Raw genomic sequence first — 20833 nt, 5'->3', positions numbered from 1 at the left:
TTTGTGTGACTTTTTAATTGCTTTAAGTACCTGTAATGAGAACTGATTGATGATCACTTGGAAGATTTGTATAATTTTATAAAACTCCTATTCAGTTAAAATTGTCTGTTTCAACGATCTCTGTATTTTGCCAGGCTTAATAATCATATATGGGTATTAAACTTAAAATTGTCTGAATTTCTTCAATTCTCATTCAAGCCCGCAATAAATACACCATATGGCACTGAATTTTGAACCTATTAAAGTATCCAAATTGAAACTCTGAATTAGCTCTTGATACTCATACATAGAGCTTGAATGGAACAGATTTAGTAATACGTTGACAGACACTACCTGTTTCATAGAGGTCGCTTTTCAGAGTGTTTTAAATGAGTTTAAATTTTTAGCAGCTGGTCTTTTTTTAGCTAACCCTAATAACCTCAACTTGAATCTTGGACAGATAGATATCCTTTGTCAGTTTCAGGGAAATTAAGGTGGTTTTCCTGATTAGCTACTTAGCATTTTGATTCAAAAAGTACTTGTTTATTTTAAAAAGATGTTACGGTTTGAGAGAACCCTTTGATAACTTTTAGTGAAATTGTGAACAGCAAGTTATAGCCTCAGCTAAGAGTAAATTTACCTACCTGCCAAAATGGCACATTATCCACGTTTTATACACCTATGAACATTTAGTTTTAAGTAGAGGTTGGCACAATCTGCTTCCAAATTAGCCATTTAAAGAAAGATACCATAGCATTTTAAGATGGAACCAAGGAAATGTTTGAATGTGGGTTATGTCTATTTAAGAATTTACACATCCAGTTAGTAAATTTAAGTCTGGTTCTCTTATTGTAAATAATTATGTACCTATGAGAAACTTTTCAAATGAAATGTTAACCTAATTCAGGTTTGACTCTGGATTACAGTTATTAACTGAAAATTGTAGAATATTTCTGAGAAATCAGAAATAAGCTACAATTCTGATTGATCATAAATACATACTTTTATCAAATGTGGGATATTGGTTAGGAGAGGAAAAGCCAATGTGGAAAAGGACAATTTGTAGTGTTCTCAAAGTTTTAAAATTGGTGAAAAAAGAACCACATGCTCAGAAGAACTGGTTAAAATCACTGTCAGAATTTAAACACAGTAACAGATTTCACTAAAGTACAGTCTGGTGTACCTATGTGGGATAAGACTCACATACAGGGCCTCACTTGTGAGCCTCAAATGTAATCACTACCACTTAGTACTGGGGGGGGCTGTCATGTGCAAATAGGATGGTTCCAATACCTTACAATTGGATATACAGGTTGTCAGTCCTTGAAATCTGAACGCTAATCAGATGTGTATTTCTTTCCAGAAGCAGTATCAGTTAGGACTTTTAAACCTCACAGGTGAGCCAACATCAAACGAAGGACAAGTTTTATAATTGAAGTGCAGATATTAACTTGGATTTTCTCTCATTTTCTAAAGTCAGGAACACAACATTGTCCTAGATACATTCTCCCCATCAAAACAAAGGTCTTGCTGCAGAGTACTATTTAAAAACCAAATAAAGTAGCTTCACCTGGGGATGAGGGCAAAGAAAAAGTTACCTGCTCAGCACACTAAAACTAGGACAGTTTAAAAAGGTAATTTAAGAAAAAGCTTCAACAAGGCCATAAATACTTGGACTGTGTAATGACAGGTCTTTTCCTTGGCACTGGGGAAAGCAGTTTTATGGACTATTTTAGATACAGGTTTGATTTGGCTTTGGACGTCTTCAAGTAATAGTTCTTGGAAAACCTACATCTATTTTTCCTAGTTAACCCGACAATTTAAACAAAGAAAATACTTTGTATGTTCTTATATGTGACAAAAAGTTCAGTCTACCTCTGCCCAGCAGGGGAGTTTAAAAAATGGTAAAGAAAGGCAACAGTCAAGGCTTATAAGGAAACAATAGGTTGCATTTAAGTCCTTAAACATATAAAATAAGACAAAAAGCTTTTAGGTTGCAAATGTTGTTAACCTTGATTTCTTTCACCCTTCTGAAAAATTTAATGGGATGTTAAGAAAACACTCAAACTTATTTCTAGTAAGTAATACCCAGGCATTCAGATAATTCTATAGTACAGTCGGGTACTTTGGGATCCAGTTTTTCCCCCAGCAAAATTTCTCTTTACAAATTAATTAGGGCAACATTTACCACAAATCCAATGGCAAAAAAGAAAACCTTGATTGAACTGCAAACTAACAAGCTTTTCGATTAACATTAAAACAACTAACCTTTACACCTTATGATTGAAATGCTAAAATTCAAAAGTATTACAAATGAAAGTGTTTGAGAATAACTACATAAAGATGTCTATTTCCATCAAATAAACAAGTCTAATTTAGACTCCAATACAGTATTAACAGCTCAAACTTTGATGGTGAACAATCCTTTTCCACCTTAATGCAGTGTAGGAAGAATAGCACACATTAAAGTTTGTTATGAAAATAGAGTTTATTAAAAACATCCCTATTGTTTTGAGGAGCTTTCACCGTTACCTTGTCTTAAATTAAAAAAAAAAAATAGAGAGCACTTCTAATTACGATTTGTAAACTTTTTAAAGTCAAAACTTTTAAAAAGTTACAGCAAAAAGGGTAATATTTATTCATATTTTCAGTATTTTTTGTTATTTTGTGGCTATTTTTAAATAGAAGGGAAGCAATCAAATTGCTTACAATTCCCCACCAACTACTGCGGGGCTGTGATATAGCAGGAGCAAATATAATACAGCATCTGTACACCTCAAGCTCTACACTCCCGAAGTGTCACTGTCACATTTTGACAAATTCCAGTCTCTAACGAGGAGCCTCTGCTGCTGAGCCAGAATCCTTTTCGGGTTCAACGGATGAGGTAGCCTCAGCAGGTAACTCTTCAGAAGATTTTACAACTGCAGACTCAGACTCCCCCTTATCAAGTTCTGAAACAGTGTCTACATTTCCCACTTGGCTAATGGGAGGTTCAACGGTTTTGTTACCACCTGCCCTGTCTGTGACCTCAGGCTTCTCCTTTCCTCGGTTTTCTTCCTTCTCTCTACGAGACTCTCTATCTCTAGAATCTCTCTCTCTGTCCCGATGCCCACTAGAGCGTCTATTCCTCTCTTCCAAGTCTCTGTGCCTGTCCCGGTCAGGGCTCCTTCTTCCCCACTCTCTCCTTTCACGATTACTATTCTCTCTATCATCATTACGGTTCCCATACCGTTCCCGGTCATTTTCCACCCTATTTCCAAAAGATCTTCTTCCAAACCTCTCTTGGTCTCTACCTGAATTGAACTGCTGCCTGTTATCATTTCTAAACGGCTGTGGCGGCGGCTGCGCGGACGGCGGTGGCTGGGCAGGTGGCGGCTGCTGCGGCTGTGGCTGGGGTGGCGGCGGCGGCTGGGCGGGTTGCTGCCTGCCGTCTCTGTCCTCGGGGCCCCCTGGGCCTGGCCCTGGGCCCCCAAGCCCTGGCATTCCGCCCGGCCTAACAAAGGGGCCATGCGGTGGAAAGGGACCTTTCATTCCATGAGGTGGAGGCATTCCAAAGCCCCCCGGTCCTGGAGGGGGGCCTCTATGCATCATATGTGGCGGCATGGGGCGAGGTGGCATCAGAGGAAACCGCTGTAGGTGAGGTGGAGGCATTCCTGGAGGGCGCTGAAGTGGGATCAGGCCAGGGCGGGCACCAAGAAGACCAGTGGATGGTGCCTGGAGCCCAATCACGGGACCAGGTGCAACTCCTTGAGTACCTAAGAGAAAGTAAAAAAAAAAAGTATGTAAAGGAACAGAGAAGATGGCATTCTGTTTTCACCTGTTTGCTGTGGAGCCTGAATCAAAATGAAGTTCAATCCAGAATCTCCCAATTTTGTGTTGTTTGCCAGTCTACCTGTGAGAGACTCGATGTGATGGCCCAGTAACAACCATGGCACAGTCTTAGATATATATAGTATATATCTATTTATATATATATACCTATATCTATATTCTATGAAGATATATGCCTATAGAGTTAGTGTATGGATAATTGGTATCTAACATTGGTGGAGGTCAAAATAAGCTGGAAGAGGAAATGACAACATACCAATTTTGGAAAGTCTCCTGTAGCCTTCACTAGCAGCTCTTTGGTAAAATACTTTTAAAGTACTTAAAACATTTGAGAGATACAGTAGACTAGGCCTAATGAGAAAAGGCTGAACTATCTGAGCCAACTGAAAGCCAGCTCAGGTGTACCCTTAGGAAATTTTACACTTTAAAGTCTTAATACTAGAAACAAATGGGGTCACTGACCCAGAAAATCCACCGAAGAGGGAGGTCTCTTCGATTCCATGTCGTTTAGATGCCGTACTATACAGCAATAAGCATCACTGGAATGGTAAATGCTTATAAAATAAAGATTGATACACCAGTGGAGTTTATTTTTACAGGTTCTTTTTCAAAGCACAGCATAAGGTGTAACTTGCTAGGCCACAATGTCGGAAGTATGCTCAAAGTTCAGCCATTCATTTTCTATTCATTCTTCCTAAGGCGACAAGATGAAGTTGGTGCTGTTGACAGCAACAAGGACGTACTGGTTTTATTTCCCATTTACATGAGAGTTTGCTCACATTTTGGTTTAAGTCATACAAATTCAATAATCCAGCATTTAAAATGATACAGCAAACAGTATGGATTTCTGTTTCAGCTCACCACAGTAACAGAAAGGCATCATCTCTCTCTTTGCAAAGAGCATCACAAGCCAAATACAATGACCAACAGGAGTAACTCATTACTGTAACATTGGAAAATATTCCAGATGTTGGAATATGTACTATTTACCCATGTACTGCAGAAAGGCCCCTGAGCAAGTTATGGGTTATGATTCTTGACCAAAAATGGTAAGAGAAATGCTTGGGTGATGCTGATAAAAAACCAACCCAAGAGCAAACCCAGTACTTTAATACTAAGTACTTCCCACCCGCCCCCTGCCACCCTAACATCAGCTTGAACCACTTCCTCCCACGTGCTTCAGCAAACATTTAACAAGTCCTGCTCGCTCCTAAATTTTTCGTATAAGAAATACGAAACAAAAGTCTAACTTCAGTTTCTGCTCCTCACAACATGTGGTCCAATACTGTTCTGTCTGACTTACGGACTAAATAGAGTGGACCTGAAAATATATGTACAGCAGTTTGTAACTTTTAACATGAAGACTCAACAGCCTTGGTATTTACTTACACACATCATCTTCCTTCAAATGCTTAAAAAGAAGTATGGTGAAATATAATCTCACTTAGGAATGACCTTGGACATGTGCCTCAGAAATGAGAATAATACCTGCCTCTTGTTGAGATTAAATGGGATAAAATACTAAGAGTGAGCTCAGAGCCTTGTCTATAGTTAAATGCTGAAATAACATCTATGTGACAGGTGATAAATATCCTAACATTAAATATCTGACTTCACTAAAATGAATGCATTTTCCATTTCTCATTTGGATCTTATGAACCTCTTGTGGCCCCCCAATATCCATCACAATTTAAAGTCAAGCACTTTGGTAGTTGGGAAAAATGTGAATGCACTGAGCTTCCACCTGTCAGGTCTAAAAGTAAAATATGCTAAACACCACTGTAAAAAGCTAGAAATGGACAAATGAGGCACAGACCTTGTCTCTTCACACACTCTTCAGACTCTCCTTGAAAATCCCAATGAACATATACAGAACCTACCCACATTTCAGATCTAAATGAATTCACAATGGCAAACGCTGTTCCTATCACTTAGTAAACCCTGAGAGTATACCATACAGTGGGGCAACAAAATCACCTAAGATACCTCCTTTCTCTCACTTTTAAAAGAAATTAGTCCCATCTGTGGACTGTAACTCAAACAACATAAAATGTATGTCCCGAAGTTACTGCCCTTTTAATGGAGATACCACACACAGATACACTCAAACAAACTGAGCTTTACTTTCCCACCAGCCTTTAAAATGACCACTGTTTACTCTGTTCTAGAGTTCAAACTGTGTGGCACATTCGAGTACTTCATAGGCTCAAGAGGCCAATGCCAAATTTTTAAACAACGATAGAAACATGGGAAAGAGGTTCAAAGCATCTTATAGTAACAAAAGAATTAGGTTCAGATGAATCTTTAAAAGGAAACAGTGACTCTGGCAGGATAATGGAAAGGTCCCATTTCCTGATTTACCCAACACTGGCTTCCTCAACTACCAATCTGACAGTGGCCAAAGGATGCAAGGCCACCACCCTTGCACACAACAGATAAATTGGCAGTGATACTCTTTAAAATACAAACCTGTCTCTAGGAACACATCTCTTAAGTCCTTTATAACATGCATATGAGAGTACACAGAGATTGCTTTAATAGGGTTAACATTTATAGTAATCATGTATTTAAACTACCTACAAAGCATAATATTTTTATAAAGCAAAAATATTGCCTAATTCATTGATTCTATATGTGTGGACATTTGTATTTGCCTAAAATACTACATGCTCAAATCCCTTCTCTCATTTGCAAATAAGCAGATTTCCATTTAATCCTTCACGGACCAACATTTAGATTCCCCTGACAGACTATTCCCATAGTCCTAAATGTTGACCTTCAGGCCACAGAAGTGATAAAATTGTGATTATTTGTTTGTTGGCAGTCAACGTGTGTTGTTTTTATAATGAAAGCTATATTTAACTAAAAATACACCAGGTGGCATAAGCCCTCGATAGGCATGCTAGCTGAACTTCATTTTTAATTAGGCAAGTTCACAATATACATACATCAATGGACTATATCATGAGTTACTCTGGTCTAAAGGGCATTCAAAGCAATTATTCATTCGATCTGGAAGTATAACATGCAATGCCACGGACAAGTCTTCTAGAGTTACAAATTAAGAAAAGATTAACTCACACATACTGAACGCCTGAACTTTTACATTAACTCATTTCATGTGCTAGAGATACAAAGATAAATAAGACATAGTCCTTTACTTCGAACAGGATATAGCCTAAGTAGAAAGAAACATGCCAGCTGCTGGAAGAGATGGCACAAGCTAGTATGGTGGCAAAGGTGGAGCTGACGAAGCTGGTGTGCATGAATCTGAGTGTGAGGCTTAGGGTGTCTGAATGGGGTCTCAAAAGAAAGGAAGGAAGGACATCACAAGAGAACTGCAACAGAATATCTTCTGACAAGAGAGAGAAAACAAATACGCAAGATGAGGTTTATTACTGAAGCAGCAAGCGAGAATTTGTGCGAATACAAACTTACTATCAGCTAAACTGAAAGAGGTTCATGAGGCTGAGCAGACGGGCTAGGGCAATTCAGAGGTATGTTATGCCGCTGCAAGAGGAAAGCTGGACTCTGACTCAAAGTGATGGGGCGAGGACCAAGGCACTACTTGCAGGGATGATCCCGTGTTCATTTTTGAAAGAGCTTCCTAGCCAGCAGTGTACAGGAGAGCCAGGAAGGGAAAGACAGTGGAGAGCTGGGGGACTATTACCCCCACAATCCAGCGGACAGAAATGAGAGACTGAACCGCAACAGAGGGGACAGAGATGAGAAACACAGCTTTCTGCTCTGAATGAGTAGATGGAAGCATCAACACAGTGCAGGAATTTAGGAAGAAAAGCTATTTTTGGGAAGACAGAGGACAAATTTCTAGCGAGAGCTAGAGGAGACTGAGTTAGATCTGGTAGAAATGTGCAGAAGAAACTGGTATGTGTATCTAGAGTTCGCAAGAGAAGTCCCAGTGTTACCCACAGTTCAGGTGAGAAAAGCAGAGTTCAGACCTGAGGAAACACTACCTTAAAGTCTCCGAAATTTTAATACAGCAGATTTTAATGCAGGAAACGGATAGCCCCAAACGTCTGTATTCAAATTTGAGAAGTATAAGAAATACGTTGGAGTTTAACTTAAAATAACCAAGACTTAACTGTGAATATTCCTATGAGTAAAAAACAAGACACTTCACAATTAAAAAATGTCAAGTTTAAAGGGGAGGTGCCATTGCTATATAGCGCAAAGCTGTCCAGAATTATGTGACATAAAGAACAGGTAAAGGCTAAAGGGGCAGAGAGGAAGGGGAAATTGGTACACATTTGGAGTCCAATGTGGACCTTGAAATCTCAGAGCATAAATAAGGGACACAGTCCTTCTGCCCAACAGGTAACTTTCTGCTAAGGACTGGGGACGGGGGGGGGGGACAGGGAGACACATAAAAAGTTACTAAAGGTCACTACAGGAGTGACCCAAATGCATCAGTTAGCTGGATGCCTTTAAAGAGGATGTAAATTTAAGGGGGATCTTTTAAGGAAAGCAAGGACTTGCTAGGTGAAAAGGGGAGGAAGGAAAAATATGAGAAGGAAACATCTAAAAAGCAAGGCAGTTCTACCTCTTCACCAAGGATCTTGTCCTCCATCCTACCAAAACCACTGCTTCTTTCAAGTCCTGGACCTTTTGTTACAAATACCTGTATTACTTCCAATTTCTCATCTGCAAGCATCCCACTCTCTGACCCCCTTCTCAGAATAATTTTTTATCTCACAAAGGTCAGGGCCCCACAATGCCCTTCATTTCTTTACCTTCCCCTCCTTACCTGCCTCGGAGTCCATGGTTCCCCCTCACAATTGCCTGGAAAAACCTCGATGGTTCTGAAGGCAACTCTTCTACCTAATCTCTACACAGACAGGGCCGGGGGGTCACCCCACCCCCAACATGCCGACTGGTCTCATTTTAAGTTTACAACTGCAACCACAAGTGCTTCCTTAATTCGGGTTAGTGATCCTAACTCTCCTAGTCTGTTGGCATTTTCATTTCCCTAGATATCTAATTCACCTGCTCCCGTTTCTCCTTAATCCTGTCTACTCTTAGGGGGTTTGTTTTATACCAAATTCAGTGAGATAAATTCATATAGTGTACAATTCATCCACATAAAAGTGTGTAATTCAGTGGTTTTTAGTACATTCAGAGCTGGGAAACCATCACAATCAACTTTAGGATATTTTCGTCACCTCAAAAAACCCAAACTCTATCACCCCCATTTCCGGGCAATTGCCGCCCCCCCAACCCCAAGGCAACCACATACTCTGGTTTCTGTCTCTATAGATCTGCCTATTCTGAACATTTTATTTAAATGGAATCATACAATATGTGATCTTCTGTGACTGGCTTTTCACTTAGTCTTATCTTTTCAAGGTTCACCCACCTTGTAGCACGTTTAAGGTTTTTTTTGTTTTTTTAATTACCAAGTACTATTCCATTATATTGTTTGAAATGGAAACCATATATATATATAGGGCTTTATCATGAAAATAAAGGTCGTTGGAAGTTCACTCACCTACCTACCACATCTACCAAGTTACCTGTACCCCTATTACTCCAAGAACATTATGCTCCAAGGGCTAAGCCCTTTATTCAAACCCTGAATCCATGCATGCCCTCAGCAAACGCCTCTTCTTGCACCAAAAACTTCCCCTCTGGTGAATCCAATAAAGATGCTTTAGTTTCATCCGTCTTTTAGAAATTAAAAAAACAAAAACCCTCCCTTACCTTGCATCTCCTATCAACTATCACCCCATTTCACTGTTCCTCTATACAACAAATAGCCTCAAAGATGTCCAAAATCACTGTACCCATTTCTTCAGCTCTCATTCTCCACTGATCCTACATAATTGGGCTTTTGGATCCTTCATTCTGGGGAGACCACATTTCTAAGGTTATCCAGGAGCCTTTATTTTGCTAAATCCAGGCAGCAAGCTTTAGTGTCCTTCCTTGACCCATCAATACAACTGACAGTCGATCCCTCCCGTCTTCCTAGGAACTCTACTTGGCTTCCAGAATACCCCCTCTACTTTGCCTCCTAGCCCACTGGCTGCACCTTCCAGTATCCTCTGCTGAATAGAATAGTACAGAATAGCAGTTAAAACCACAGGTATTGGAGCAATGCTAGCTTCAATTCTGGACCCACCACTTGTAGCTGCTGACTTGGCCAGGCTACCTCCTCTCTTTTACGCTTCAGCCTCCTTCTCTATAAAATAGGGTTAACTGTACCTACCTCTTAGGACTGTAAGGCTCAAATGACTGATACATACACACTCTTCAGAAGAGTTCCTGGCATATGGAACTATGCCCACCTTAGTTCTCAGTATTGTATCCTCAAGTGTTGAAGTATTCCTGGGCTCATCCCTTTATGTGTCTACATTCCCTCCGTAGGTACTCTCACTGCTTCCTGTGGGTTTGCTGATGTGTTTGTGGATGACATCCAAAATTATATCTCTAGACTTTATTCACCAAATTGTTTACTTACCATCTGCACCTAAATTTCAAAGTTAAAATACCCAACATTTTAACTTGATATCCTCTCTGCAAATCCACTCCTCCTTGACCATTTGCCCATCTCAGGAATGGAAATTACACCCTACTGATTGCTCAGGTCAAATACTCATTCTTGACTCCCTTCTCTCATATCCCATATTTAATAAGGCAATAGGGAGGCCCTATCTTCAAGATAAATTCAGTGTCCAACCAACTCATTTTCTCCACTGTACCACCCCCGATGCAAGTGGTTAGCCTGCATCTCATCGACTGCAACAGCATGTAAACTAGTGTCTTCTTTCCACTCTTACCAACTCCTATGGTCTGTTTTCTATGTAATAGCCGTCATCCTTTATAAAATATACATTGGATTAGAACCACAACATTCCCCATTGCACTCATAACCAGGCCCTTGACAACCTTCTCTGAACGGATTGCCACTCTTTTCTTTGTTCACCCTGCTCCAGCCACACTAGCTCACTGTGGTCCTTCTCAAATAAGCCGAATTCATTCTCAATCCTGGCCTCCTTTTGTTCTTCTACTTTAAATGTTTTTTCTCTATTTCTATGGTTCTTCCCCATCATTTCTCTCCATATTACCTCCTTAGATGCCCTCCTGAGCCATCCTCTTTAAAACAGCACATCCCACGCGACACTCCTCAAATCCCTGTGTTCTCTGCTTCACTCTTTGTAGGATTATCTCCATGTGAAGTCCCTACTAGAATATAAGCTCTATAAACACAGGCTTTTGTCTTTTTCATTCAGGTATCTCTAGTACCCAGAAGGGTGCCTGGCACACAGTAGGTACTGAATAAACACATGTTGAATGTACGAATGAATGGTGGTGGCAGAGGTGATAACCAAAATTATCAAGGAGAAAATCTCTCTCAGGGTGCAAGAGCAGAGGCTTTAAGTCCAGGTTTCTCCCCCAGGCGCGGAGTGTCTTTCCGCTGTTAACCTACAAAGATCTGAAATTTATTTTGAGAAAAGCTGCACACAACCTCCTTTTCTGTTCCTAGTTGCAGTTCCACCTTTTTTGATCTGATCCCAATAAAATGAATGTTACCGTGGCATTTGCATGAACCTAGAATGAAATTTTCCCACAAGGAAAAAAATTTATCAACCATTCTTCTCTCTCCCACCAATACCCTGAAAGCCCTAGGCATGTGCACATATATATAATATATATATGTAATTTTTAAAAATCACTAAATGTCTTTTTTTCATTCCAGACCTTCAGAAAATGAAAATACTAATACAACTCATACATGTCTTTCCTTTGCTTAGATTTACCATTTAGTAACATTTAGAGCATAACTATTTTGTAAAGACTCCCAGGCAATTCTTATAGCAGTTATTATGTTGGGAGCTGGGGAGAACAAAATAAGGAGCTAGTTTTCAAAGAATGAGAAAGCACATTTAGATATTATTACACATTAAGATTATACCAAAAACAAATCGTGCCTAGAATGTTAATCAGAGATCTTTAAGAGAAATGTGAGTTTTCAGTAATACATAAGCAGGTATCCTGAGAGGCGGATCTATTTTTAGCACAGGGGTACATTATGTTTTGATAAAATCCAATACATGAAAACCAGATTTTCAAATGAAGAGAAATCAGACACAGATTATTTTAAAATGACTCCTTGGCTTTTTGCAAAATAATGTGCAATAGGCTCTGGTCAATTTCCTATAGTTTATTTATAGTAGCTTTTTACAATTTGCACACAAATTGCTATTTTACTATAACTGGCAAAGTATTACAGGTCTGACTTAGAGTTGAGTTACACTATTAGAGTCAAGAAGTGTGGAATAAATAACCTATCACTGAACGAGATTTCCCTAGGGAATTTTACTTTCAACATTAGCTGGGGGGAAAAAAAAATCTTACCTGAAATTCTTCACAGCAACATCATTGTCTACCAAAATCAATCTAGAGCCCAGAGTGTCTGCCCCTCCCACCTTCCTCAAGCCCAAAGTGATATATGTCAGAAAGATTTAAATTTAAGAAAGAGTCTTTAGGCTGGAGTTCTATAGCCTAGGAAGCACAGAGGGACATGGGGACAATGTGATAAGCAGCTTTCCAGTTTTTGTACAAGACCTTCCCTGTGTTTTTCATTTGAAATACTTCACCCTCTGAGAAAATATAGTGTATTCATGCATCAACTCATATCCAAGGCAAGTATTTGTCGTGGATTAATAGCTGTTAATTCTCTACTGTATCCACTGAACAATGTTATATACTAAATTGAAGGTATTGCGATGAGTATGTGGGAACCACTTCTACTATGTAACACTAGTGAAATAATTACCAATGTAATATTTAGAGTTCCAATTCAGGTATTTTAAAGCTTTCAAAGGGAACATTTTATAGGACAGAGTCAACAGGCTTTCTGGGGTACCAAATCAAATACCTCATAGATCCCTCTAGCTTATAATTTAAAATAACCAAATATTATAGTGAAGTTCACAGTAAGAAAAAAAATTAAAACATAAAAGTTATATTAAAAATTAAATATTACCATTAAAGAAACTACTTTCTAGAATTTTCTTCAGATTTTCTTTGAATGTTATTCACACTAGATTGGTGCTCTAATGTTCTAATTTAAATGTTAAAAATTACTAACTATAAAAAAAATTAAAATTCTGGGCAGAGAAATCCAAGCTAAGTGAAATCACCACAAATCAAATATCAATTTTAAATTACTGAATGTGATCATAAAACTATTCTTCTAGGCAGTTCTAAGGATAACTATTGCATAAAAGCAAACACACCCATTTATGTAATAATTCACAAACCAATTCTGTACACATAATTTCTTGAAGTGTCCAAATTTGGGAACATCAACTCAAATGCTTATTGAGTTCACGCAGGGATGTGTAGAAACCAAGTCTGAAGGCCATCACACCACTGTCTAGCAATTCAGCCTAGAAGGCCACCAATTTGTGACTTCTGCTTTAGATCTTTGGTAACCAAAATCATCAGTAAATAGGAAGCAATCTTAGAAATACCCAATTCCTATTTATAAATTTCACCATCATCTATAGCTGTGTGACAAAACTAGGGAGAATTTGCATATTAACAATTAATGAATCAATGTATCTGACAAGAGAAAAGGCTTTCATTTTCCACAAAAGGAAAGAGTCCAAGTTAGCATAATTTTTCCTTGAAAAGATATTTTGGATATACTGGTAACACAGTAGAGATATGTAACACAAACAAACATTTTTTTTGTGTATTTTTTTTATTGTCTGCAACACCAAAGTAACCCAAATTTCACATTTACAATGAACTTTTTAATAAAAATATGCTATACATATTAGAGATACATGTTATACAAGTTTTTGAAAATTAAACACATACACTTAATACAGTAAAGAGAATAAACTGAATTGCTATTATCATTAATATTCCTTCTCTCCTAAATGATCAACAACTGTTACCAATAGCTTTTATGAAACCACCACTGCCCTAACTAGCTATTTTGGAATGTGAGGTACGAAGAATGGACTTCTTCAAAATCAAGTGATAATGAATTATTACTGTGCATCATACAGCTTCATATTTTCAGCTTACCAGTTACTAAAATAATCAGAATTTCTACGAGATGGAGGTTTAGTTCTCTACAAATTTGGTAATGTGGGCTACCTCAGCCCAACTCCAGAAATAAGTAGTTAACACTTCCAAACTAATGCCCACACTTACATCTGATCATTCAGAAAATTCTTTAAGCCAATCCTTGCAGCACTGCATTGCCTCCTCTCCATAATAATCAGGTCTTAACTACTGAATTCTGGGAGATGTGATGAACAGTTGTTTGGCCCCTGCCACTTTAAATTGTTATTGCCATGTTTCAGAAAGTAAGATCCAAGAACTGAGTTAAGGTCCCAAGAATAGGTTCACCTTCCCTTGTAAGAAAACTACCTGAGTATCATTAATGAGAAGAATACAAATATCATATTATGCTGTTTCAATGAAATACCACTATGAACTAACTTATTTCCTCAGTAGGCCAAGTGATGGAACTTGAAAATGTGTGAACTTATGACCTGGTCTAATCCACCATGAAAATATCTGAGGCAACTATGTCAAGATACATTTTTTTCCCTAAAAAGCTTGCTTCCTTTGCCAACAAATAGAACAGTTTACAAATCACAGCTAAAGTAATATAATTTTAGAATTACAAAGTATAGATCTTGTCTAGGTATTCTAAATCTCCCAGGGCACTCCTTACCTGTAATAAGCACCCACCATTCACAGATGGCCTACCCTGTGGCAGGCCCCACATGTCAGTCATTTTATATACATTAGCCCATTGAATCACCACAACACCTGGTGTGTCATTTTTATTCTTTTTTTTTTTAAACAGATGAAGAAACTGGAGTTTCATATCACCTTCTAGGCTTTAAGTTTCCTGGTACAGCATAGAATTTCTTTTTATTATAAGAGAAACATTAGAGCACCAAGAAGAAAGTTGAAAGCATCTTAGTTCTAATACTCTATTACTTGGTCAACATCAACAATATCCCAACCTAATTAGCAATCCTTCAGTGCTGCAGTATTACATGTGATTATTGCATTTCTTTATCAGAATGATGGAACTGTGATTCCTCTTTTGGGTAAATTCTCCTTTATTTTCATCACATTAAAAAGTCTTTTTCTAAAGGTCAAAATTTATGGGATATTCTTTTCAAGATTTCTAATTGAAGGAATATGAAAGGCTTTCTTTCTTGTGACTGGAACTAAACTACTGCATTTTAGTTAAAAGTACTTATTTTGACAAGACAGTTTTCATTTTTACGTTATGTCACATTTTGATCTTTCCACATTTGGAACAGCCTTCAATTTCTAAATTTTGTTTTGCAAGTTACAAAGATCATCATCAGAGATAAAGTATAAAGAGCCCTGCATTGAAAACCATCCATCTATCCACATCCTCAAGTAACAAATGTCCCTCTCATGGAATTTCTATTCTAGTATGTATTTGGGAGGGAGAAGGAGGGGAAGACATACAAAGAGGCATGTCAGGCAATGATAAATGCTAAGAAATGTAATTATTTTTCTAGCAGTGCTTAACTTACTAAGTTTGTTTTTTTTTTAAGCTCACCAACTTTTGATCTGTGCTTTGTTTCACATGTCGGATGCAGAGTTTAAATTATGCACCTCTGTAGTGATAAGAAATAAAGGGTGGAGTCTTCAGGACCTAAATGTTAAATCAGTGGCAGGCTACTTAGTCTTCAAGGCTGTTTGAAAGTAGTGGTTATTAAACTCTTGGGGATGAAGAAAGCTTTCATTCAGTGGATTTACTAACACCAAAAAAAAAAGCACAAATGCATGCCACTTTATAAATAGGTCTCACGCAGCCTAATATCTATCCATGGATTGCTAGTAGACTAGGAAATTTCATTACAAAGAGAATTCATAATCAGGGGTGTCAGTGTGAGGCGGAAGAAAGGGGTGGATCAGAAAATACTATCCAACTCAGATTCTGTGATTCTAATGCAACGATCTTACTACAAATATGAAAAACAAAATGCATAACAAAACTGAGATCCAAAGATTTTAAAGTTTCCTGGCTCCTAGAACAATGTTCCTTCTACTACATGATTTTCATTATGATGTAGACGTCTTAAGCAACTTCCTCATTAAACAAGCTACTTCCCACCGTTATGAGGACTACTGCTACATTACTGGTGACAATTTTAATCCCAAATGCTCTTTTACCATTACCCAGTCTGTGTACTAAAGGAAATAAAAATCAAGTTTATTATCAGACTAAGCTCAGTCTTAGAGAGGGCAGAAGACAGCATGCTATTTGAAAACAAATTGATTTTTATTATAAATGTAGTATATGCACAAAGTAAAAATTTCCAACAGCACTGAAAGGTGTAGGTGAAAAGTAAAAGTCCTGTATCACAAACTAATGTTCCACAGTCCTACATTTCAGAGGCAACTAATGTGCTCTCTCCTTAAAAAAAAAATCTAAGATTATGAAAGCACATATGTGCACATACATGTACCTCTGAAGAATACAATTGGCTTCCAGGACTACAATGTTATAATACTAAGGGTGAATTAACTACCCATTAGGAGAATCAAGTGTTAATTATACTTGGCAAAACCACTTCAAGATACAATTTATTAATTTAAAAGATGGTCACCATAACAAGTATATGAAATAATCATTTATAATTCAAGTAAGCCTCTTAAAGATGTAAACAATCTAAATCTTACTTCCCTTGATCGCAGTAGTAAAATTGTGGGTTAAGAGTACAATAGATAAACTAGCAGGAGAAAACTGAGGGGTGAGAAAGAATTGCCCCAGGCTGTGCAACTGTCACTCAGACAATAAAGCCATTTTATTACAATGTATCAAAGGTAATTTCTTTGCTAGCCAACAGAGAAGGTTATCACAGCCCAGGGTTTTATAGAAATTGGTCCAGACAGGAAAAAATTCTAGGCTGTCAAAGAAAAGCTATCTCTTATAAAGCTGGATGTCTGGGGTTGTATCAATCATGGACTTTGTACCAATTCCCCCTCACCTATACCAAATTAAGATGTACAAATCCACACTTTTATTCAGGACAACAAACATGATTTCATCTTTGAGGTTGTCTCTTGGACTACTCCTTGGTAAAGACCAAGTGCACATATTTAAGAGAAAGATCTTCCTCAAAGAAAAATATCAGTCTCAGAGAACATTTTACCAAAATTAGCATTGTTTAAAAACAAAACAAAACACCTAACTTGGATGGGGGGGGGGGGGGGAAAACTAATGATAAAAAAATTAACTTACCAAGAAGTGAAACAGGCTGGGTTACAGGAGGGGTGGGCAGATTCGTGGGTGCAGCAGGTGGCACGGCAGAGCCATACATTTTCACACTGTCACCAGACTCGGCGTTTCCTCTAGCCCCAGACACCACTGTTGGAATGGGATTTCCAATAGATAAGTCTTTTGTAGTGTCTTCATTTATACCAGCGATAGTAGCTAAGGAATATAATTACATCAACATGTGAAGCTGAATAATTATCTCCCCAGTCAACATTTTTTTGCCATACTATAGACCCTATTACTGGTCCATTCTCCCTCCTACTCCCAACTCCAAGAGGACGAGTGAACACAAAGGAAAAACATGCTTACAGTTTGGGATGCTTATTGGTGGAGTGTGAGGAGGAGGAATGGATACTGGTGGAGTTATAGGAGGTGGGGGTCCAGGAGGAAGAAAACCTAGAATAAGAGAAATAATGTCAACTTATGTTCTGTCACCTTATTTTGGTCTCTAAAAAGAATGTCTTCTTTAACAACTTAGTGTACCTGGTGGTAAATGCATCGGATTAAATCCTGGGCGCAAAAATGGTGGAGGAGGAGGCGGAGGAGGAACACCAGGACCAAAACCCGGAGGGGGAATGCCCAAGGGAGGTGTGAACGTGGGTGGCTGGAGAGCACCAACTACAGGAGGACCAGGCTGATGTGGTGGGACCTAAAAACAAAGAATAATGAAGCCACATATCTAGCCATCTTCCCATCCATATGGTAAGTAGAGACGAAAAGATCTTGTTGAAAAAGCTATTTCTAAACTTGTACTTACTGTATGAATCAATTTATCTATTAACAGATAGTAATTAGTACCTACTATAAATGACAGAATTCAAATTTTTGTTCGCTTCTCTATGATAGCAAATTCACATTTTATCTCATGAGTATGGACAGGTAAGCATGAGAAATACAACTCTAAGAAAAGCCACCTGGCAATTTACAGTGATTAAGATCCCAGGTTCTGGTGTCAAACTGCCTATCCCCTCTCCCCTTTTAACTAGCTTTGTGACCCTGAGTAAGGTGTTTACAATCTCTAGACCTCAGTTTACTCATCTGTAAGATGGAAAAGTGCCAACCTCACATAGTTATGGGGATTAAAGAGGTAATACATGTTAAGTGCTAGTGCCTGTAATAAACACCAAACAAATGTCAGCTACTATTTAAAAAAAAAAAAAAAGTATGATCAATTTGAATGGATTAGTCAGGTTTCTTTAAATGAGTGGGGATATACACTGAATCCTGTTTAGAACCTGTGCTGAATGGGCATGTCCAAAAGATTTGCAAAAGAGTTTGCCAATTTAGGAAATCCATTTATAAAATAATCACAGCTAAGTATGTATCAAAGCATGTAATTTTCTCCTTGGAGGGAAAATCAAAAGGCTAGGTAACTCACTTTTTGTGATAGTTCAGATTTATCTGATTCAGATTTAATGTGAGAAATTGAAAAAGGTACAGGAAACATGCTGAGTATTTAACATATATTATGTCATTTAATCCTCAAAACAACTCTGACCTAGGAAGAACACCAGAGCCAAAGCCAAGAAAGAGAATTCCGACTTGCCCAAAGTCACATTGTGGAGAATAAACAATGGAGCTGGGATTCAAACTATGTTCTGTTAGAATTCCGGATTCTCTCCTCTGAAGGAATGCACTGACTGACCAGACAGCAGACGTTTTTAAGAATACACCCTCATGTTAAGTGGCACTCAATTTATTAAATAGCTCATCCATTAAAAAAATTCAGGATAGCACCACACAAATTGAGAATTAAGAAACTCTCTTTCCCTCAAATCAGCTGCTTGTTGGAATATATACTTCAAGTCCCCTCAGAACATAAAGTCCCCAAAGAATAAAGATCCAATAAAAGAAAACAAGAGGAAGCCAAATATAAAATGCTATTAGGTTTGCATCTCAAGTCTGAAACATTATAAAGACACTGAATAATCTAGACAGATATGTGAGTTTATTTTGGTTTTGTCAATGTTTATGAAAAATGTGTTAAGGGTTTATAAAAAGTAGGTCCAACATACCAAAATATGAACAATATGCGCATTTATGTATTCGTGTCTTTGAACATTAATCTAGACATACATCTAAATAAATAAGATTTAGAAAGGCTTATCTTTCAGACACAAGTTTAAATAGTGCCCCAAATGTTCTTACCTGTGGAGGTGGCACTGTTATGGGTGCAGGGACGGGCACAGGAGGGACAGGCACTGGCAAAGGCTTAGGTAGGGGTGACACTGGTTCTGTGTGTGAGGTTTCCGCCCCTCCATTTTGAGCAACTTCATTTTCATGCTTCTTGGGGATTCCTTTCCAATCTACGAGAGTTAAAGAAATTTAACAATACAAGTTTAACATTTTCAGTTTATAACTTTAAATCTAGAAATTATTTTTGAAATGCTGATTATATAAAAAACTCAGCAGTATGATTATTAAAGAAATGCCTATGCTAATCTTATAAATATTAAGTGAATGGACCATAGTAACAAACATGCAAAAGAATGCCTACAGTTCTATGTATTAATTCAGTGAATTCTCATAACCATCTGTAAGTAGGTCCCATTATTATTCCCATTTTATAAATGAGGAAAACAATTTGGAAATTAAGGAAAACAAGGTCACACACACCAATAAGTGGCAGAGGCAGGATTCAACACACATCTGGCTCTAGGGTCTATGTTCTTAACCACAACAGTGTACTGTCTGGAATAAAGATCCCAGGAGGGAAGAGCAAGATTCTTTTTACTCTGACAGAATGCCTGGCACACAGTTGAGCCCTGATACCTATGTGCCTGCACAGACACCTAGGTGAAGCCATCACGCACCGAGGGTAAAGAGGTCAAGGTATGGGAATGGCCCAGCATTGTTTCACCTTTTTGGCTCTCAAACCAACTCTGCTTGCTTGAAACTCCTTTAATCACTTACTATTTTGCCATACTAGCCTGCACTCCTCCTTATCCAGCTATCTATCAATCTCCAGATCATGCCCACACCTGCTATTTTCCCCACTGTAACCCTACTGTCAATCTGGCCTTTTTAATATTCATGGCACAGGTAACGCACCTCGTCTACATGTTTACTTCTGACTGCTTCTCTGGACTAGTAAATGCTTTCAAAGACATTATGAAGCACTGGATTAAAACACAATACCTAGTAATGTTCAGTTTAAGATTCATTTGATCTATTAGGTTTTCACAGTGAAAAATTCTACTGTAATTAATGATTAACCCCACAATTAGCAGTATTTCATTTATGTCTGAATCTGTCCCACTAAACAGAAGTTGCCTCAAGGGCAAAGACCACATCTGTCTTATCTACCATTTTTCCTCAGTTTATAATGGAGAGAGATTGGCACATGGTGGGTACTTGAAAAATTTCAAAATCCACTTCCTACTATGAAGAAACATTTTTCCTATGTACAATCAAGAAAATAGATGAATTTTAAAAGAAATTAAATACTGCTTTACCTGGATTAAGTGTATCACCGTCCAACATTCCTCCTTCACAAAAACTCTCCAGTTCTTCAGGCTTGACTTTGTCCCATGGAATATAAGTAACACCCAGTTCTACATCCCAATACTGTTTATAATCTGCCTTTATTCCTTTGTTTAAAGCCCAGGCAATCTGTATCACCATTAGTCAAAATATAAAAAGAAAGGAAGGGAGAAGAATATCAGTTTTGAGAGTTAACTGTTTTTTGAATTTCTAATCACCCAGACT

General features: G+C 38.0%; 1 protein-coding gene across 2 annotated transcripts in view; it reads right to left on the bottom strand.

Moving 5' to 3' along the window:
- Positions 1–2448: 2448 nt before the first annotated feature.
- The window catches only part of SCAF4 (SR-related CTD associated factor 4), a 56050-nt gene continuing 37665 nt past the window's right edge, over positions 2449–20833 (bottom strand). The window contains exons 15-20 of one of the 2 annotated variants that reach the window (XM_028113929.2): positions 20581–20737; positions 19274–19431; positions 17609–17774; positions 17435–17521; positions 17090–17281; positions 2449–3734 (exon numbers count right to left, since the gene is read on the bottom strand). In XM_028113929.2, coding sequence (XP_027969730.1) covers positions 2809–3734; positions 17090–17281; positions 17435–17521; positions 17609–17774; positions 19274–19431; positions 20581–20737 — 1686 coding nt within the window. In that variant the 3' untranslated portion in view covers positions 2449–2808. The remainder of the gene's footprint in view (positions 3735–17089; positions 17282–17434; positions 17522–17608; positions 17775–19273; positions 19432–20580; positions 20738–20833) is intronic. The other variant, XM_028113938.2, reaches the window with a different exon arrangement.

Source organism: Eumetopias jubatus, unplaced genomic scaffold (assembly GCF_037043125.1).
Source record: "Eumetopias jubatus isolate StellerSeaLion01/CBP00866 unplaced genomic scaffold, mEumJub1_p1.0 scaffold_1, whole genome shotgun sequence".
Lineage (NCBI taxonomy): Eukaryota > Metazoa > Chordata > Mammalia > Carnivora > Otariidae > Eumetopias > Eumetopias jubatus.
This window is presented reverse-complemented; position numbering and strand designations above follow the sequence as displayed.